Source organism: Rhineura floridana, chromosome 3 (genome assembly GCF_030035675.1).
Source record: "Rhineura floridana isolate rRhiFlo1 chromosome 3, rRhiFlo1.hap2, whole genome shotgun sequence".
In the NCBI taxonomy this organism is placed as follows: Eukaryota; Metazoa; Chordata; class Lepidosauria; order Squamata; family Rhineuridae; genus Rhineura; species Rhineura floridana.
In genome coordinates, this window is record NC_084482.1 from 44,005,599 (window position 1) to 44,027,743 (window position 22,145).

A 22,145-nucleotide genomic window follows, 5' to 3' on the forward strand; every position below is an offset into this window, starting at 1 on the left:
TATTGTCACAATTTGACTGTTCTTTCTCACTGTCAGAGATATTGCTTGAATTACTGAATTCAGTGTCTGCACAGTTATCTCTTGCTGCTACCAATCTGCTTCATGATGTAGATGGGATGCTATCATCAGGATTCACTGTCTCTTCTTCTGCCATTACAGAATTCTCACTCTCCACAACTTTTCTTGGCCTTTTGAAGTAGCAGCTGGTAATGGCATGCTTTCAGCTGGCACTTATTGGGACTCTTCTCAGTGGCTAACCCTCTCCCCTTTCATGCTGTTGGCTCATAGGACACTGGAGACATAGGGACACTGCTGGGACCTGGTTCCCAAAAAAGAAAAGGGTCTAAGAGAGGGGGAGGGGGAGAGAGAGGGAGAGGGGGAGGGGAGGGGGAGAGAAAGGGAGAGGGAGGGAGAGAGAGAGAGAGAGACATTCACCTGCAGCTCTGGGGATAAATACTATAAACTCTTAAAAGCAGAGCATACTGATAGGCTTCAACAGCTGTTGCTAGAGAGACGCTTGAGCAAAAGGGAGGGATATGTGTTTCCTCCCAAGGCTTTTTTGGACAGTGGTGTTGGGAGAAAAGTTAAATCAGCTGCTGTTGTGGTTAATTTGCCACCTTTGAGGCAGGGGCATGACAACACAGCATTTTCCTGTATTATGTAGCCACCAAACTGTGCAGTGCTGCAGCATTCTGGTGTGGGTAAGCATACATGCACAATGGCGTTGGTGGGGTGCAAACCAGATGACAGAACCTACAGGTCTCTATTTTCATGGCAGCCCCCAGGTGGCATTCCCAGAAAAGAAAATGCACACAATTCTTTTCTGAATGTATATTTAACCCAAAGGATCAATGTTGGATTTTTATTTAATCTCTCCTTTTTGGTGTTGACCACAAAGCATCCGGCAAATTCACATTTCCATTTCTTGATTGGGGGAAGGGGTGGGAGAGGGAGAGACGAAAGGGACTTTTTATTATTTGGTTATATCTTATTTATGGATTTATTTTGGACACAGGGGAATACTGCTGAGCAAACTTCAAATATTACCTTATCTTACAAACCAGGCTTTTGATGTTGGCAAGATCAGAGGCTGCGTTTCAGAGCCATTGCCAAATGAAGATGGGAGTGAATGCATATGTGCATGGAGGCTGGTATTTCAAAAGAATCAGTGAAACTACATTCAGGTTAGGTCAGGCACATCTAAGTCAAAAGGCTAAGATAATTGGCTCAGCTTAAATGGCAGCTGACTGGAAAGAAGATTTCAAAACTAATGTTTCCCCAGAAACAGATTGGCTTAGTACCAGACTGGTTAGCTAAAATGTTTATAATTAAACTGTGCTATTCAGTGCCTAAAACTATGCTGTTCTTCAGCCCAAAGTTGGATTTAAAACACATGCACACCAGGAATTTAGTACAAATATTATACTTCTGGAGAAAAAGAGGGATTGCATTAAAATGGGCATCAGAAATTGTATCGTTTTCTTTTTTAAGCAGACATTAATAGTGCCTCAATTTTGGATAGCCTTTTATTTTAAAACACCTTTAAATATTTTCAGTGTTCTCTAGATGCATTCAGTGTTCATTAATCATTCTTTGGTCTAGATCTATTCTTTTATCAAATTCATGTTTTGCTTCTGTTCCAAGGAGCTCAGTATGGTGTATGTTATTTTAGCCTGACAACAACCCCTACAATATATTTTAGTGTGATAAAATAATTACTTACCCAATTTAGCTTCATGGCTGAGCAGGGATTTGAAACCAGGACCTCTCTGTTCCAGGTCCAGCAACTCTGCTCCGTTCTAACTTTGACTGTAAAACACTTTGCACATTCTCCTTTTCTTTGACCTTTCAGCTGAGGCATAGTCACAATTGTTCTTATTTATTTATTTTTTAGATGGCATAGAGAGACTTGCCCAAGCCCACCCTGTGAACTTTTGGGCAAAACAGGACTAGAGCTAAAAATATGTCAGGTGTGGCTAACCTTTGGCCCTCCAGATGTTGCTGAACTACAACTCCTGTCAACTCTGGCCATTGGCCATGCTTGCTCGGGCTGGTAGGAGCTGTAGTTCATCAACATCTGGAGAGCCAAAGGTTCATCACACCTGATATAAGTCAAGAATTCTCTCCCCTGTAACCTTGCTTGATCTTCTTGACTGTCCATGTTGGTCTTAATATTCAAACACCAGTGCTGCCTGTCGTGTCTATATTTAATGCATTATCTATTGTTCTTTTCTTTTCAATATCTAAGGACTAGACTTAAGGAAGCGTTCTCAAACCCACATCACAATTCCTGTTCTGTTTCTCAGGGCTGTTCAGTAATGCCACCCTCCTTTTAAAAATTAGATTCACTGGCCCTTTTATTTAATTTTAATTAATATCATTTTCCAAGATAGCTGCTGTTTGAGTGAGCCAATTAAGAGGACACTCTCATTTGCCCAAATTACTGTGTTTAGGGAGCATTGAAAACATTTGGGATAATCAGAGGACTCCGTGAATGAGGGGTGAGTGTCACATGGACACTTAGACTGGCAGAGTGGTGCACAGTGGGCTTGTATTAGGAGTATAAGAAAATGCCCATCTATAGAGAGGTCAGGTAAACTTTGATTCTCCTCAGAACGGGATCCTAGCCTGTCTTGGGTTTCTGGCTGTCATTTCATTTCCGCATCTATTGGAACTTAAATGAAGACATAAGAGGTGCTTGCATGATATTTCTTTTTTGGCAACACCTGAAGAATAAATGTAACAAACTGGGAAGGGAGAGTAAAACTTCTTCTGGTTGATGGTGCAGCAGCTGTCTTTATGATATGCTGCATGAATTGTTTTTTGTGATGTGTTTCATCTGTCCAAATGTTTCATATGCAGCTTTCCTATCTGGCAAGTAATTCCAGTTCAGTTGATGAGAAAAATCCTAACAGTGGGATCCTACACTTGTTTATTCAGAAGTAAGCTCCATTGAGTTCAATGGTACTTGCTCCCATTGCAGCCTTAAGGTTGCATTCCCATAATTTATTGATGGAATTCCTTGAATTCACAGTGTATGTCTCAATAATTAAATCTTGTCCTACCTATTCAAGACTTCTTGGGAGTGTCACTTGGATTGACTTGGTTTCATGTAAGACAGAGGCTGCAGTGAACAGCATCAGAGTTAGAAGGACCAAAGTTCAAACTATATTTAAAGTCAGGAGAATCCATTATTCCTGTTTTTCCTCTTCACCACTTTACTCTAAGGCTTAGAGCAGAGGCAGCCAATGTGGTGTCCTCCAGACGTTTTTGGACTGCAACTCCCATCAGCCCCAGCTACCATGGCCAAAGCTGATGGGAATTGTAGTCCAACCACAGCTGGAGGGTGCTGTATGGACTATCCCTGGCTTATAATATAGGCAAACTAGACCAACGTTTAGAATAAATAAAGAGGAGGGCACATGTAGAATAAGTACCTTCAGAGAAAATTAATCCAACAACAGAGATAAGCCACACTCTGCTGGGTCAAGTAAAGAGAACCCCTGAGTCCTAGCAAGCTTGGGCTTTTAATTTTTCCCCACACAAGAGAAAAAAACTCTTTCTTGGAGGTGTTACCTCAAAAGGAATTTTGAGTGCAGTTCCCATGTCATTTAGCAGATCATTATTTGTTCTAGAATCATGGAATAATAGAATAGTAGAGTTGAAAGGGGCCTATAAGGCCATTGAGTCCAACTCCCTGCTCAGTGCAGGAATCCAAATTGAGGCATACCCGACAGGTCCCTGTTCAGCTGCCTCTTGAATGCCTCCAGTGTTGGAGAGCCCACCACTAGGTCATTGATTCCATTGCCATACCGCTCTGTTAGAAAGTTTTTCCTGATGTTAGTTGAAATTTGGCTTCCTGCAACTTGAGCCCATTATTCCATGTCCTGCACTCTGGGATGATTGAGAAGAGATCCTGGCCCTCCTCTGCATGTCAACCTTTGAAGTGCTTGAAGAGTGCTATCATATCTCCCCTCAGTCTTCTATTCTCAAGGCTAAACGTGCCCAGTCCTTTCAGTCTTTCTTCATATGGCTTTGTTTCCAGTCCCCTGATCATCCTTGTTGCCCTCCCTGAACCTGTTACTGTTTGTAATGCCCTATGAGAAGCCCAAATAGCAAGTTCTGGAGGTGGGCAGGCTGGCTTTTTCACAATCTTGTGCATCACTGCTGGGGCATCAGAATAGAAACACACAATCTTCCACTGTAAATTTCAGCAAAGTGGGAGCGATGTTGAAATGTCACTTCTCTACAACCAGTCTTGGTTTGAAGCATGCATCTCAATTATTGAAACGTGAATGGGATAACTTATGACAGAAACGGGCCAAGAGTGTAATTGCTACTTATATTTGAACCATCTGGCTGCATTCAGAAGTCCTGCCACACCATGGTTTGTTTTCTATGTCTGAGCCACTGGCAGCATTCATATGTGTGTCCACACCTCCATAAACCATGGTGGATGCGTACTCCTCTCTCTTCCTGTCCCTTACATACTGGTTTTGATACATAGATCTTGGCTTTTATTAAGCGGGAGTTTCTTGTTACATCTGAACAGGGGGACTCTGGCATAATGTGAGTTAACACACTAAGATTTAGAAACCAGGACTGGTTTCTGGCTTCTTATCCGTATTTGTTAACTAACATTTAGGGTCGTGGAGTTCAGACATAATGAGGAACTCTGGCTTAACACCAACCAGGATCTCTGTGCTGATGCAAGCATGTGACAGGAGAGCAGCAGTCCCCAGATGTTGTTGGACCAGGGCCAGCCTTAGGGGTGGGTGAGCTGAGTGGTCGCCTGGGGTGCTAAGCTGAAGAGGGAGTGGCTGTGGTTTTTCAAATGTACTATCTGCAGTGAGCTGGGGTGGCAAAAAGCAAGTGTCTGCAACCTTTCCCTCCATGGTTCTACAGGTTGTTCGGATACTAGCTACAAAAATTATCTCCCCTAATTTAGCTTTAAAGTATGTTTCTTTTTCAGTTTCCACTTTGATGTTATTTGCGCTAGGTAAAAATCAGTGGAACACAGCTTTGCTTTGAGACATTACCAAGCCCTTAGCTCTTCAAATACTATAAACACTAAAAGCACTATATAAATGATAATAATATAATAAAGCTGTAACAGTTCGGCTAGATAAATTTTTTATTTATAACTTTCCTTTATTATTTTTAAAGATAAAAATAATGGATATTTTAAAATAAAGAATGGTAACCCAAAGATAGGAACTGTTACAAAATAAAAACATTAAAAGTAAAACCTGTGATAGTTTTGAAGAAGACTAAAGAAGAAGCTATAGCCTGGGAGATGACAGTGTATGCTGATACTGTCCCTTTAAGACTAGTTATACTACTCCTATGGAGGGCCTACTACTTCTTGTAGCTGAGGAGGGAATGTTCAAGTTCAAGGGAGGAGAGCTTGCAGCAGGAACCATTTTATGTGTGTGTTGAATGTAATAAAGAATATAGGCTTGCAGTTCCATGAGAATCATCCTTTGAGAGCCACCCACAGCACATGACAGAGACTTCACTGGGATCCAGAACTGGAGCAGCAATGCACTAAAAGCAGAGCAGCAAGTAAGAGGTAGCTGCTCTGGGCCCTTCTCATAGACTTGGCTGGGGAAAAACCTGGGAGTAGCAGGACCTGTTATACTGCTGTGTTCTGTGACCCTGCACAAACCATGCAACTTGGTAACAATGCAGAGCTGCAGGGCTGGCTAGGGTGAAGGGCAACTAGGACAATTTGTCCCAGGCCCCCACAAAACAAAGGGTGCCCTGCCTCAGTTCCTGTGCATGTCATTGGCCCCTGCCCTGACCCTGCCACATTGCTCACCAGAATTCTTGGTATTTTGTTTAAAGTTTTCATAAAAAGAGGAAATGGTATATTAGAATGGAAGATGTATCACCATATACTGCAGTCTCCCAGGCTGTAGCTGCTGCTTCACGTCTTCTTCAAAACTATCACAGTCATAGTATATGAAGCCATGGAAGCATCCGAATGTTGTTGCTTTCCCAAACTAGAGAACAAGAGGCTGGTTTGTAAACCACAATGTCTGTTCACTGTCTGTGTTTACAAACTATTGACAAACCACAGATATGGCCACTGTTGTTCCCACCTCAAGAGGCTGCTGCTCTGTGGGGGATGGAGTGATGAAGCTGAGGGCTGGACACACAGAAAACACAAGCAGACCTAAACTGTGATTGCCTGTTATACATTTAGAAGCTCAAACTATGCTTGGCAAGATTTTTGAATGGAACTACTGCCTGTTACCTTGTTTTCCCCATTTCTCGAAGTCTGGCAGCAGATGAAGTTGCACAAATGTTAAAAATGCTGCCCTGGCCACAGAAACACCAGCCAAGATTGAACACAATGTATAATGCTTTAGAAATATGTTTAGCCTCAGGCCATGACATGTCTCCACAACTGTTACACACCTTTGCTGGCCAGAGCTTGTAGATGACACTGCTAAGAGGATGCTTTCTGCCAATTGGGTGAGACTAGTTAAAATCTCTTAGGAGTGGAGGCAGTCTCTTAAGAGTTTTGGTCTCTATAGATTAAAGCTGACATGTAAATTGCTTCCAGAAAACAAGAAGTAGACAATGTCAGTGTTGAAGTGGTAGTGTTCCAACATCACCTACCCAGTCAGGAAGCAGGTGGCTGCATTCCACACCAGTTGAAGATTCTAGTCACTCAAGAAGTAGTCCCATGGAATGACTTAGTTCTGATTTTTTAAAAAAGAGATTTATGCTTGTTTGGGAAAGGATAGGATGTACACTCTCCAATGACATTATTTTCAGTAGATGTGAACATTTGGAAAGAATTTTGAGAGTTCTGAATGAAATGCCACATTTAAAAGCTCCACAGCCCACAATAACTTAGTGAACTAACCTCAAGTCCATGTGGAAGTGGGTGCATGAGCAATGACTTGGGGGTTGGTCTTTCTTTCACCCAGCAAAACCACAATTGCTGATTTGGATGGACTATGCTGCTTCAATACAACCCAGCATGTATTTACTTTTTAGCTGTTCTCTAAAACGTCCAGTACTTGTTCATAGATCCATTCCTGTTTACCAATCTATTGGGAGCAAATGTTTAGTCTTCGTGAGAAGATTGCTGCCTCTCTGCAAAGTGGAGAATGCCAAAATAATTTTAATGTATGCAAATTTGAAATTGTCCATTGCTGATTGTTAAGGCTGAGTTAACGAAAACAAATTGCCTGAACAACTTAGTCAGCGTAGGTAAAATCATCTAGGAAGGAACTCTAGTGACTGATCAGCTCTTGTTATTCACTGAAAAGTTAGGTGCATCCCATCTAGAAACTTTTCTTTATTGGTTCCTCACAATGGCCTGTGAGGTGGGATGGGGGGGAAGTTGCAGGTGCTATGAACTATTTATTTGGGAATTGTGAGTGTTTGAAGCAGGTGCTGTTCTGCAGAACCTGACTGGGCATCCATAGAAAGCTTAGATGGACTTAGATGGACCATGCAGACTGTGTCATGTATAACTAAGACCTTAGAGCAGGGGTGGAGAACTTGTGGCCCTCCAAATGATACTGGAGTACAACTCCTTTTACCCTTAACCATGCTAACTGGAGTTGATGGAAGCTTGAGTCTAATAACAACTAGAGGGTCACAGATTTCCCATCCTTGCCTTACAGTGAAGTGAGGGAAAAGTGTACGCCAGCTCAGTTTGCAGATATGGGAATAATGAGACCTGAGAGTGAGAAAGAAAGTGGCTTGCCCAAGGCCACCTAGTTAGTTCATGGCAAAGTGGAGATTTGAAGGAGGGACTTCCTGATCTACAGCCTAGGTTTTTAGCCACTGTGCTCCAATAGTCTCAAAGTCCTGTTTATCTGCTTCTTGACTCTGCTCAGAAAGTAACTTTTAAGAGGCTAGCCTTTTAAAAAAATCATAATGTGATTTTCTTACTTATTTTACCAAAAGGAGCCTATTAGCTCCCAAACATTTCTGAATCGGGCAAATGGGCAATGCAGTATTTTTCTTGAAGTAAGTGTCATTGTGTTAAACGGGATTTACTAATAAATGTGTGTATTAAAATTTCAGCCTTAAAGCAACTATCTATTTACACCAACACTCATGTAGTTTCAAGCTCTTTAGCATAATAGGTTTCACAATTCAGATTATAGAGAATGGCAGGTATAGCTCTTCCTTTGGACTTAGATGGTTGATCAACAGTAGTGCATTCACAACAACAGTAGAGAAAGGAATCACTGTAACCCCTGAAGGCCCTATGCCTGTCACTGGCACAGACCATGGAACAAGGCTTTAAAGAAACAAAGGATGCTTTTTTCACTCATGCATATCTTCTGTCTGCACAAGGGGAAAGGAAGGATTTGTACATTGTTTTGCATAGAACATTGGCTGTATGTAGATATGTGGCAGTTCCACACTTTGTGCAGCAAAAACCAGCGCTTCCTACAGCAAACACAAAGTTTTGTTAATATACACACTTTTTTAAACACCAGTGTGTGCCTGTTTTCCCTGATTGAGTCAGAGTTCCAAGGCACACATACACTGGTATGTTAAAGACATGTGTATGTTATCCAGATTGTACTTCTAAAATGATAGAGCAGGGATGGGGAACCTGTGGTCCTCTAGATGTTCTTGAAGTCATCCCTGACCATTGGCAAGCACATATTCTACTTTCCAGCCCCAATATGTCTTAATCCCAATATGTGTGTACTCTTGTTGCCTGTTCATCTGCAGCAGGGATGGGGAATCTGGCCTTACAGAAGATGACAATTCTCATTATCCTTGGCCATTGGCCATGCTTGCCGGGGCTGATGGGTGTTGGAGTCTAACAACATCTGGAGGGCCACCAGTTCCTCATCCCTCTCTAGAGACATGAAGGCTGGAGTGAAGGCATATGTTGGGTAAAAACAGAGCTCCAGGATTGCCCCTCAGCCAAGAAGTAAGCCTAGCTGTGCAACTGAAGTGACAGATATGCCTGTCTAGGAGCTGAATGCTGGCCTAGTCGCCTGTTTCTCATTGATTTGAACTAACTGCCAAAATGCTCCAGGGTGCAATGGGTGAGCTTTATGGTTGTCCTCATGAAGAGCCAGCCAATCAGACCAGGCAGAGCCACCTTGTGCTTCAAATTTGCAGAAGTAATCTGCCCCCCTCCCCCCCACAAGATTGAACCTGGAGCAGAAGCATTCATTTGGACTGAAATGCAGTGAGGAAACTTAGAGTGACCCTACTGCTCTAAAATGTCACGTCTTCATCCTAAGTGTTTTTTTAATAAAATGGTTGGGTTTCCAAGCAGGCCCAGCACCAGTGGGTAGCCAAGTGGGGCATGGGCTAAGGGCCCCGGCTATTCCCGAGGGCCCCCTGCCTAAATCTGCAGGCTCAGAGGGTGGAGCTCTGGAATCCACGACAGCATCAGATCACAGAGTGTGATTTGCGACTGCAAATCATGCCCCACAACCCACTGCTGATCACAGAGTGGGTACTCCACTACCCTCCTAGACAACAATCCCCCTCACATGGCTCAATATAGCCATATAGCCTCAAACATTAGCGAAGTCAAGCAATAAGTTATGAAGAAGTTTGGCAAGGGAGGGGGAGCCATAGCAACCAGATTACAGAACCTAAGAAATAGATCTTATTTTGGCCTGCAGGGTTTAACTTGGGGCTTGGATATTTGACGAAACACCTGTTCCCATACAGACCTGCCCATTTGGTAAGGTCATTGGAGGAGGCTGTTCTGGTAGTCCCATTGTTAGTTGAGCCACAGGATGTGGTAACCTATGGGAGAGCCTTTTCTGATGCAGCACTTGCTTTGGAACTTTCTCCCTTCTGAAATAATGACCATGATGAACTTTGGATGCCTGCTTAAGCCCCTCCTGTTTCTCAAGCCTTTGCTGGATACTAATTTCCAGCTCAGAAAAATATGTATTGCTGGCTGCAGCAGGTTTCTAATGTTTTAATATGTATTTGTTTGTAGTGGAATTGAGGGATATAATGTCACATGGAGATTGGGCTTTTATTGTTGTTTTTATTCCGTTTTTATCTGTATGATTTGTCGTTAGCCCCCCAGGTCCTTCAGGAGTAAAGGCAGGATTTAGGAATAAATAATAATATTTTGTGAACCACTCCAGTATTACTCAGATGAAGAGTGGTATATAAATATTTTGAAATAAATAAAGCGATAAATAGTTTTCAGCACTGTTTAAATGTGCAAGAGGAAGAAACAGATTTTGACTGGAAAGCATGAGCAGTTATCCAAAGGCTTGGCTCCAAGTTTGTGCTGGCTTCTGGGCAAAAGACTGCTGGTTGCTCCTATGGTCTGTCCATCAAACTGCCTCCCTATTCCACAACCAGCTACAAGAATCTCTGAGTAGGGTTGTCAACTGTTTTTTTAAAAAAGAAAAAAAAAAGAAACAGGTCCTCCTTCAGGGCTCGGGCATGAGCCAATCATATTCAAGTTCTCTTTCTTGGTGATTGGGGGGGGGGAGCTTCCATGTTTGTTTCATTGCAGCACAGAATGTGCCTTGTTTGAAGAAAAAAAAACAACCCATCTCCCCTCCCCCCTCTTTTCTAGTGATGGGATCCCTCCATACAGACTCGGGAGCAAGAAGCAGCTCCAGAGGGAAATGCATCGTAGCGTCAAGGCCAATGGTCAAGTTTCTCTACCTCACTTTCCAGTAAGTACACAAGTTTGTTAAGTTGAGGAGAGAGTCCTTAAAGGCATACTGTCCTGCAAGTGTGCTAAGGCAAACTGTGAAGAGAAGCCCCTGGGAGTGGTTGTATGCTCTCACTCCCCCATCCTATGAATCGCAGCTGGATTACCTGGGATAGCTGGACATGTCTTAATGGGAGTCAGTAAGTCTGAAATTCCACACTTCTGTCACCAGCTGAAACCATAGGAGGCATAGGAATTGGCCTTATACCAGCTCAGGCTGTTTGTCCATCTGGCCTAGTATTGTCTACTCTGATGGACAGCAGTTTTTCAGAGTTTCAGGCAAATGGTCTGTCTTACCACCTGCTACTTAAAAAAAGAAAAGAAAACCTCGATGTGGGTCCTTATGAATGTAAAACATGCACTCTTTCACTGAGCTGTGCTCCATCCTCAGTATTTTACTCTTCATACTATAAACTTAAAAATCCCACAGAGACAAGATAGGCCAGGCAATTAAGCTTCTTTCATGAGGGTAGGGATTCCGTCCTCTCTGTTCATATGTGAGCTCTTTGTCCAACCATGAAACTTGGATAAGGCGATGTAATCTACAGATGCATTGAGCCGTAATGCCTTCTTGAGCACTGCTTTGTTGTTTGCTTCAGTTTGGAAAAAGCACTGATCAGTTTGGTGGATTTAGATTGGTTTGGACACAATGCAAAGCACAATCTTTACAGTAAAGAAAGGGGGGGACTGTGGAGGACAGACACAAGCATCACCCCCCTTCCCCCACTCTGTATGGCTAAACAAGGTATCTTACACCAGCAGCTATTCAGCGTGGTTAGATAAGCTTCCTAAAAGTGTACTTCTTGTTTCGAAAACATTTGACCCCTGGGGCATGAATAATTCTTCCTGATAGTAAACCTGAAGCTTTTCCTTCTACCTCTTGCCCTCACTCCTCCTTTTTACTAGCTATGGAAAACTACTCCCCGTGGACATACGCTGCCTGCACTGAGTACCATATCCTAAGGATAGTGGACAGGCAAGAAGGTTATGTGGCTATTTCCTTCATACCTTGCCCTGTGAGTTACTAGACTAGGGATGGGGAACCTGTGGCCCTCAGATATTGCTAAACTCTGACTCCCACAGCCCCTGCCCGCATGGCCAATATACAGAAATGATGGAATTCAGAAGCATCTGGAGGGCCTTGGGCTTCTTCATCTGTGTTTTAGATGCACTTGCTTAGCAGTATGCCTCTGAATCCAGATGCTGGGAATTGCAAATGAAGAGGGTGCTGTTGCCTCAAATCCTGCTTGTGGGCTTCCCAGAGGCACCTGGCTGACCACTGTCAGAATAGGATGCTGGACTAGATAGATGGTCTTTTGGTCTGATCCAGCAGAGCTCTTCGCCATCATTAGAAAAATGGATCCTGGATAGAACTCCTTTCCTCCTCCTCCATACACTGAGTTTTTGAGGCCAATGAATATGGGCCTGCCTTCTGGTACTTTTTCTACCATGTTGATTAGCTCTGAAGAACAGATATACATCTTTGTCCTCCTGCCCATTTTGAACCACATGAATGGATGGCTCGGAGGGAGGGGGGCTCTTAAATCTCTCCTCCAACTTCCATGGCTGCTTCCCCCCCCCCAAGGATTGTGCTTTGCATTTTCTGCTCTGCTCCAGGATGTCAAAGTGAGAGAAACACACCAGGAGAAACCCTGTGTTCATTGAAGTCACTGGGAGTTCTACTATTTGTTTGAACAGAGCCAGGATTTCTACCACCACTCACAACTTCTTGGCAGGAAATAGATTTCCCAGCTTCTATAAAGGAAAGAGGATATTTGTATCAAATATGTGCCTCCATAAATTGGATTCAAAGCAGGCAGTTAATCTAGTTTTATATCTTTTGAAAGTATGACTTGCCCTCTCATCTAAAGTACAGAAGATTTCAGGAAGATGCTGGTATAATTCTTCTAGTGAATAATTCTCTGCAAAACTGTTTACACAGACAAGTACAAACTTGTTTCATGATTTGTGTAACCAAATTCATATTCCTGCTGTCTTCTTCAGTAGTAGAGAAAATATTAGGATATATACATATATCCTAAGGGGTCTATATGATGTATAGAGTTGCTTTGTATTGTGTATGTGTGCACTCTTTTTATTTATTTATTACATTTTCCTTTCCTTCCATAAAGAAAGTTCTATAGCCTCTGCTTGTAAATTAGATTATTTTGTCCTGGGGCGTGCAAATCGACTTTCTCTGTAAGGCAGTGCTTTGATCAGGGAACTGAATAGAGCCAGCTTGTGTAAGAGTGACAATTTCCAGCAGAGTGGCCTTTTTGTACCCTCACATCATTTCTGAAGCTAAGTGGTTGCCGGAGAGAGAGGCCCCACCTCATCTCATGGGTAGTATGTGAAAGAGTTGGCAGTTCAGCTTTCTGTTAAAAAAAAAAAAGTGTGTGTGTGTGTGCACGCGTGCATGCATGCAGAATTTAAGGGTGAAGGAAACAATGGGGGATGCACTCGTGGGGAGATGAGATGAAAACGGTGATGGAGACTTTCCCCAATTCCTTGCTTCTTTTTGGCAGAGATTCTCATTTGCCCTTTTATATTCTACACTTGATTTGGAGATGTTCCCTTTTCCTTTGATAGATCTGCTTGAGGCAGCCACGCTCAGCAGTGTATCACTGCTTGCCTGCAGCAGCTTCCTTCATTTTCTGTACAAAGAGATGGGGGGCAGGAGGGGGGAAGAGAGAGAGAAAAAGAGAGAGAGAGAGAGAGAGAAAGAGAGAGAGAGAGAGAGATCTAGGACACTGTTGAGACAACACTACCTCAAAGGTGCCCAGTGTGTAGCCAGGAAATAAATTACCAGCACTTCTCTGATCTGCAAGCGTTTGACTTCTCTTTTTTCCCCTCAGTTCCCTTCCCTTTTTTCCCTCCATCTTTTTTTTTTAATTTCCAACTCCTTTCTGTTTATACTCCACTTTTATTCCTTGAGTTAAAGTCTATCCCTCCCACCTCAGAGTTTTTTATTTGATGTTTGACAACAGTCTTTGAAGATTTTCTACTTCAGAGTAGCTACTGATGGGCTGGTTGTACTACAGAGAGAACAAGCAGGGTTCCTCGGAGTGCGACCAACTGCTCCTGCCGAAGGCAAACGCTATTGGGGAGGATGTCACTCCATGAGGCCACAGCACTAGCTCATAAAAATCCAGAGCAGACCATGCCTAGTTGCGGTCGTCTTTTCATCCAAACATGGAGACACAACAAGCTTAACGGGGCCAGGAATGCAGCTTGGGCTAAGCTTCCTTGGCTTGTACCGCCTGCTAAACATGGCTCGTTGTTTTTGTCCTTGCTCCGTGTAGCGAACCCACCGTCTTCCTAAAGAAATGACCCCTGTGGAACCAGCTATCTTTGCAGCCGAACTCATCTCTCGGTTGGAGAAGCTCAAGCTGGAGCAAGAGACCATGGACTGTTTGGAAGAGAGGCTGCAGCAAATCACAGAGGTAGGTGGATTAACCCTTTCAGCACAGATGCCTGCTGTGCAGCCTCCCTTTGCTGAGGGTTGCAGGAGGGAGGGGTGGTGGAGGGGGTTAGAAGCAGTATATTAGAGATGGCAAGACCACTGGCGTAGTTTATCTTCTTCTTAGGGCAAGCGGTTGACTCCACTTAAAACAAAACAAAATATAAATGATTTTTTTTCTTTCTGTATCTTCCTGTTTCATGGTCAGTTTGAGGTGTCTTGGTATTTAAAAGACAATAAAAAACCTGACTCTGTAGGTCTGTTTTTGCCTCTTCAGGCTGTTAACACAGAAATGCATGATGTCTGGAGCATTTGCTAGATCTCCCTTGTTCAGCTCTACTGATTGATTGATTGTACTTCATGTTTTGCCCTTGAAGGATGAAGAGAAGGAGGCATCTGACGTACCCGTCTGCTCACAGTCCAGCAGAGATGTTGCGGCCACACAGCATCAGCAGCACCACCTTGCTATCTTACCATCCGGCAGCTATGAGGATGACCCACAGGCAATCCTGGATGACCACCTATCCCGAGTGCTGAAGACCCCAGGGTGCCAGTCTCCCGGCATGGGACGGCATAGTCCTCGCACACACTCTCCAGACCGCCTTCCAGGTGGCAAGTTGCTACTGGCGCCAGGCACAGCCTCGATACCCACAGCCTGTGCCCTCATTGGCAAAGGATTTATCACTAAGCAGACCACTAAGCATGTTCACCATCACTATATACACCACCATACCATTCCCAAGACAAAAGAGCAGATAGAAGCTGAAGCCGCCCAGCGAGTCCAGTGCTTGTGTGGTGGAGGCAGTGACTACTATTGCTACTCAAAGTGCAAGGGGCACTCCAAAGGGGTGGACCTTCCTGTAGCTCAGCTAGAGCCATTTGGGTAAGTTTACTCTTGCAATTAAGCATGGGGAGGACAGGTGTCAAAATCTGGTTATAGTGTCGGGAGTCATGTCAGCTCTGTAAACATCAGGATTGTTTGTAGTTTATGAAATTGCAAAGAGTTTGGGATTGTGGAGAGGAGGAAGTGGGGGTGGGTGGGGTATTTTTGGCATTAACTCCTGCAGTAACAAACAAACAGCAATCTTAAGTGCTCTTCTCCCTTCTCTTGTGGAAGCCTCAGCAGAACTGGGACGTTACCAAAAAGGAACTGTAAGCTGCCGGATGGCATCATCTTGCCAGGTGGGGAAGGAGGAGGGCTTTCCATACCACCAGGAATCCAGCTACCTGGAGGGGAGACAGACCGCTCACAGAATGTCTGGCAGTGGATGTTGGAGAGTGAAAGACAATCTAAGCACAAGCCCCATAGGTAAATATAAGCTGTCTGCAACACTATTGCTCCTGGTAAATATTTATCTATTACACAGCTGTCTATTTTTACAATCACTAAAAACAAATGAAGCTCTTTGGCTCCTCCGGTTTAATATGAAAGCTGTTCTGCGGAACCAGAAAAACCACAAAAATATCATGTTTTTGGCAAGAGCCCCTTTTCATGTTATGACAGACTTCTCTCTCTCTCTCTCTCTCTCTCTCTCTCTCTCTCTCTCTCCCTCTCCCTCTCCCTCTCCCTCTCCCTCTCCCCCCCCCTCTCTCTCTTAGAGTGAGTGCATGGAACAGAAGCTACTATTAAAGTCATTTTTTCCAGCTTTTATAACCTTGTATATTCCCTCCCCTGTCTTTTTCTCCACAGCACACAAAGCGCAAAGAAGGCCTACAATTCAGAGTCAACCAGAGGCGTGCCTGGTGAGCGTCCAGCCCGTCACCACCAGTGGGGGAACAGCAGCCACCCACGTGGCGCACAGCCTGCCCACCCTTTTGTCCAGGATCCTGCCATGCCGCCACTTACACCACCCAACACTCTGGCCCAGCTAGAGGAAGCGTGCCGCAGGCTGGCGGAAGTATCCAAACCACAGAAACAACGGTAACTTCCCGCAGGTTTGGGGCTGGGTGTAGACAGGCCTTGTGCTTCTAAGCCTTGTGTCTGTGGGAATAGACACACTCCTGCTGAAGGTGGGCCAGCACAGATGTATTCCAGAACCTAACTGCAAGAGACATAAAACATGTAAAAATGATATTTGAAGTTGAATATTTTCAAACCCTTGTTAGTTGATAGATGGCCTAGGAAGGCTGTGATGCCAGCTCATACAGTTCATTTTGCCCTCTCACAGGGATGACTTTGAGACTCAAGTGCAGTGACCATACCTCGCCCCCACCACCCTTAAGACTTTCTAGTTAGGAAGACTCTTTCTACTTCAGATTGAGCTTCACACATGCTTTTTTAAGATGGAGAATAAACAAAACTTCTTAGCAGCTTAATAGAACTAAAATAGCTTAATTTTTAAATAATCCCGCAAGTTAATTACATTTTAGTTTGGCTGTGTTCACTTTAGTGGAGAATTATGGCCTTACAAATTGTGTGCACGGCCTGGTGTTGTGAACTAATCCTAGGCCCAGCCTTATAACCAGGACTGCAGCTAAACTGAACACTCCCCTAGAAGTTATAATCACTCACTCTAGTAATAAACAATTAGAATGTTGAACTCTGCCCTTGTTTGTTTCTTTTTCCTAATGGCCATGTATGTGTTTGTGGAAGTGAATCCAATTAATTGGCTAAATGCCCATTGCTGTCTTTCATTGGAAAATGCAGGCATCCTTTAGCCCTCAGCACTTGTAATTCTCCCCTTGATTGTTTACAACACATGGGTATTAGATGTATGGATGGGTTTTGAAATGCTCAGTCGTTCTTTTTTCCCCCTCTTTCACTCCCCACTTCCCAACTTTTAGATGTTCAGCTTCAAGTCAGCCAAGGGATCGCAGCCACTTGACTTCTGTACCAGGAGGAAATGGTCCTTTTTGCAATGCAAGTGTAGCTTCAGAAGAGTGAGTGTTGCCATATGTAACATACTTGTATCAGTGGGATAGTGCTTTGAAAATGTAGCCTTGGTAACTAAAGGTTGGTCTTTTCCCTTTTGATGGGGGTAAAAACAGAACAAAACATTTTTAAATCTTGTCTTCTGATTCTTTTTTTAACTTGCATTCCTGTAAAGTGGACAAAGATTGGATTAGTCTAATTACAGGATAGGTTTTTTTAACAAGAAATCTGCTATAGTCTAAATAATTAAAAGTTTTCTTTCTTGCGCTCTTCATCTTGAGGAGTGAGCAATGTTTGAAGTCCAGGCTAAGCCACCTGACTATAGCCTTTCATTTTTAATTGGCTGACCTTAAGTCCACCAGCTGTCTTTGCTAGTAGCTTTCTTTCTCTTCCTGAAGCCACTCTACAAAGACTTGGAACAAATTAGGAAGAGTAAATTACTGTGGAGTAACACTTTGTGACCTTTTGACATGCCAAGTCAATGTTGCCTCAGAAGTTGCCTACATGGCATGCAAGGCACTGTTGCTATTCTGCTGGGTAACTGAGTTGTTTGTTGTTCTGTAAGAAGATCTCTATTCCTCAGGAGTCCAAGGTGTGAGGAGAGCTTGGCTTTTTGCTGCCCCTGCCATTTGGTTCACAGTATCAAGGCTCCAAAAATCTGCATGCCTGAAACTTCATCACAGAATCTGATGCGACAGGCAGATCTCCAATCTGGATATAGCAGGTTTTGATAGGCACATTGCTGCACATCAGCAGGAGTTTTCTGATTCATTTCATTGCAGAGGAATGAAAGGAGAATGCATTGGCACTGAAGTGAATGAGGATGACTGTACACACTTTGGATTTGTTTTGTTTTGTTTATTTATTAAGAGATTTCTGTACCACTTTTCATCAAAAGAGGTTACAGGGAAGTTTACATAAATAAATAATTAAGGCAATACAAAGCATAATAAAGATTTAAAATTCTTATAAATATCATAATTGATAGCATCATAAAAATGACTTTACCCATCAGCCTCTAAAGACTTGACAAAAATGTGTGTCTGTGTGTTTGTGTACAATATACAAGATTCTATGCCTCATTGTTGCAGAGGCTTGGAAATCAAGATACTTGATTTCCAGAGGGATAGCCATGTTAGTCTCTTGCAACAAAAAGAAGAAGATAATTGATAAAATACAATATTTGATGAAATACAATTCAAAATATAGAGACAAAGGCTTAGAATCTAAAAGCTGCTGAAAGAAAGTCCAGAAATTCACCTTCAAAAATTACAGAAGCTTTATGGGTATCCAGGATCTGGAGATCTTTTCCATCCATTTCAATTGAGGAATTCAGGAATCCATTAACATATAAGTACAATAAAACTGAAATTTCCTAGTTGGTGCTGACTGAGCTTAATCCTTCTCAGAAGTTTACAGAATGTGTTTTTTTAACCCTGTGAACCCTAGTGGAAAGCTTCCTCAAGGAACAGCTTTTCTCAGGATGCACATGTATAGGTTTCCGTTACTGAGAAGTCTTATGCCATCTAGAGAGCTCAAGAATTCAGCTCAGCTCCCTTAAGGAACCAACACTCTACTTGACTGTGGCATAGTGAAACTGGAAAGTCACATGGTAGGTAGAGAAGGGGCTGGAAAGCATCTCAGCCAGTTTCCATCCATGTAGCTGAACAATACTACTGTTTTGAAATGGACCAGTTTCTTAAGGCCAGTAGAAGAAGGAATATAAAAAAATAACCATAAATTAGAGGTAGTAGTAGTAGTAGTAGTAGTAATAATAATAATAATAATAATAATAATAAAATTTTATTTGTGAGTCGCCTATCTGGCCGAGTTAACGGCCACTCTAGGTGATGTACATTAATACAATAAAATAAAAATACAATATAAAACCAATACAACCACACTCAATAATTAAACTAATCACCCCTCATACATTTAAGCAACAGCGTTAAAAACTAACCCACCCCAGCGATCCCGTAGGCCTGCCTGAACAGCCAGGTCTTCAAGGCTCGGCGGAAACCTATCAAGGAGGGGGCATGGCAAAGGTCGAAAGGAAGGGAATTCCAGAGGGTGGGGGCCACAATCGAAAATGCCCTCTCTCTGGTCCGCACCAGCCTAGCTGTTTTAGCTGGTGGGACCGAGAGAAGGTCTTGTGTGGCTGATCTTGTCAGGCGGCATAATTGGTGATGCTGGAGGCGCTCCTTCAGATAAGCTGGGCCGAAATCGTATAGGGCTTTAAAGGTCAACACCAGCACCTTGAATTGGGCCCGGTAAACAACTGGTAACCAGGTAGGAAGGAGACTGACATCTTCAAGTACTGCAGAGAGCTTTGGTCTGTAAAGCAAATTGCCTTTCAAATGATGTTAGCCTGTAAACCAGAGATGGGGCACTTGTGGCTGTCCAGATGTTTCTGGGCTTCAACTCCCATCATCCCTGATCATTGGCCATGCTGGCTGGAGCAGATGGGAATTGGAGTTCAACAACAAGTGGAGGGACACAGTTAATAGGGGATGGAGGGGTGAGACAATGGCACTCACCTGGCCTCTGGTCGCCTGTGTCACTACTGTGTACTGGGACAGAGGGGGAAGGCAGTGGTAAGCTTGGTGTGGTGCAAATGCACCAGTGGCAGCACCAGAATGGCTCCGCTGGTGCTATTACACTGTGCCAACCTTGCTACCCCTTCTCCACCCCGGTATGCAGCAGCAACATGGGTGACCAGAGGTCAGGTGAATGCCACTGCCCCACGCTGCTGTCCGCTACTGGCCACAAGTTCCTCATCCCCAGCTGTAAGCCTTTAGGCCACATATGTGTACAATGGCTGGTTTGACCTTCTTACAGGGGTTTCAGGTTAGTAATGAAGACTGTGCATTTCTGGGCTTAAACCCTGAAGTGTATTTGTCTTGCTTCCTGGTTTTAATGCTCTGCATGCAATATAATCCCAGTTTCTTCATCCACCAACTGGTAATGTTTAATTGGCATGGAGATCTTCAGAGCTGAGTGTACCGACAGATATCAAGGTTTTGTATTTATTTTAATTTCCAGTTGCTGTAGGTGGTTAGCTGACTATACATGCCTCATATAATTGCACTCTTGACAGCGATATAAATGCTTTCTAAATCCTGTCAAGTTTTACCTACTTGTCTCTTCCCTCCTTTATGTTTCAGTCACAAAGAACCAAAGAAACTCCCTATTGTTCACTCCTCCCAGCCTAGTGAGTTGGTTGTCACTTACTTTTTCTGTGGAGAGGAAATTCCCTATAGGAGGATGTTAAAGGCCCAGAGCCTGACACTTGGGCACTTTAAAGAGCAGCTGAGCAAGAAGGGAAATTATAGGTAAGCCTCTTTGTGGTTTCTTTCTCTTCCCCCCCCCTTGTGTTTGCAGAGACTGCATGCCAAAATAACCAAGAGATATTTCTAAGCATCCTCCCACAAGGAAAGGCTTGCTGCACCCTTTTGAAGGTTGACTGCAGCTCACTCACTAGCCTGTCTGAGCTCTTCTGTCCTCTTTGTAGTTACCCGCCAAACCAAGAATAGTTAAGAGGTGGGTTGGTTGCTCCAGCAACCCAACTAGGCTTCACCTGGTGGATAGAGTATATGACTATGTTGCCAGCACAGTTGCCTTTTACAAGTAGATGAGGCTATGGTCTTGCTTGACAGGTGTTCATTCAAAGTTCTGTGTTCCTTTTCTGGCTACCCTGCTGCTTTAGAAGTGCTCTGTCTTCGAACAAGTAATTTGATTTTCCTAAAATTGGTTGCCCTGCAGTTAATTATTTCCACTTTGCAGTATGGACAGAGTAATCAAGGGCAGGGATGGAATCCACAGCCACCACAGATTCGCAGCTAATCTGTTCTATGCCTGCCCACGACCACCACCACCATGGAGAAGGTGGGATGCAGCAGCGGAGGCAATCCCCCTGGCAAACAATACAGCAGAGGCCTCAGCAACAGCCTCCCCAACAGGGCCAGACTGCAGAGGAGGAAGAGGAAGAGGATGAGGCGGAGCCACACTGTGGAGCAAGTGGCAGGCTGGGATGGGCGAATTATCTGCTTAGTCCCAACCACCCTGCAGTCAGAATTAAGTGGATTTTCTGCCCATCCTAGTCTGTCACTTGCCCTGCAGTATGGTGCCTCTTCTTCTTGCTCCTCCTCCATGGTCTGGCCCTGCTTGAGGAGGCTGTTGCTGAGGGGGCCCTCCTCTCATCCCTCCTCCTTCTTCGTGGTGTGGGGAAGGGTGGGCACAGGGCATCCAGTCTGCAGCAGGCAGATTCCATGCCTAATCAAGCATTGTGGGTACTAATATTTACAGGACTCGTGGCCCACATAAGTGATTCTACAAGATCACAGTGGTGTGTCATATTTGCAAGAGAGGCAGTAGCTTCTGAAGTATATTCTTCCTTTGATTGGTTGATATATATATATATATATATATATATATACACACACACACACACACACACACACACACACAAGACTATGTAAACAACCACTAAACCAAAGTTCTGCTCACTATGGAGACAGACTAAAGCGTTGTACCCTAATTTGTGAAAGAAAAGAGCCAACTTTGAATATTGTACTTGTGCAGTATTTGTTCAAGGTATTGGGTGGAAACTGTATGGAGAAAGGGGCAGATTTCACCAAGAGTACTGCATGCAAAATAGGATCATGTGTTCTACAAAATCAATACTATCTAGTGAAGATTTGAGATCCTCAGGGCAGCTTTCTTGGGCAGTACATAGAATCAATGGGACAAGCTTGCATTTCCTCACTTTGTCCTTCATGTGTGAATATCCAAAATGTGAATGTGAACATCTCCCCTTTAGTGAGATATGTGCGTTTGGAACTTAGTTATCTTGTCGCCAAATACCCACTTTGTCATATGAAGCCACTTCTCTTATACCCGCTTCGCACATTAACCAGGGTGTGAATGTTCCTAGCCAGGCCTGACAGGTACCTTGGAAAATGTATGAATCAGAAGCCAGATTGGAATGGATGGGGCTTCATTCCACAGCACAACTATTTAATCACACCTGTGTTTGTTGTTGTTATATGCCTTCAAGTCAATTACGACTTATGGCGACCCTATGAATCCGTGACCTCCAAGAGCATCTGTCATGAACCGCC

General features: G+C 43.6%; 1 protein-coding gene across 8 annotated transcripts in view; it reads left to right on the forward strand.

Moving 5' to 3' along the window:
* AXIN2 (axin 2) overlaps window positions 1-22,145 on the forward strand; it is a 53,401-nt gene that overhangs the window by 18,934 nt on the left and 12,322 nt on the right. For all 8 annotated transcript variants that reach the window (XM_061615593.1, XM_061615591.1, XM_061615594.1 and 5 more), the window contains 7 exons: window positions 10,553-10,655; window positions 13,996-14,136; window positions 14,531-15,036; window positions 15,271-15,462; window positions 15,844-16,074; window positions 16,938-17,033; window positions 20,190-20,357. In XM_061615593.1, the coding sequence (XP_061471577.1) occupies window positions 10,553-10,655; window positions 13,996-14,136; window positions 14,531-15,036; window positions 15,271-15,462; window positions 15,844-16,074; window positions 16,938-17,033; window positions 20,190-20,357 (1,437 nt within the window). The remainder of the gene's footprint in view (window positions 1-10,552; window positions 10,656-13,995; window positions 14,137-14,530; window positions 15,037-15,270; window positions 15,463-15,843; window positions 16,075-16,937; window positions 17,034-20,189; window positions 20,358-22,145) is intronic.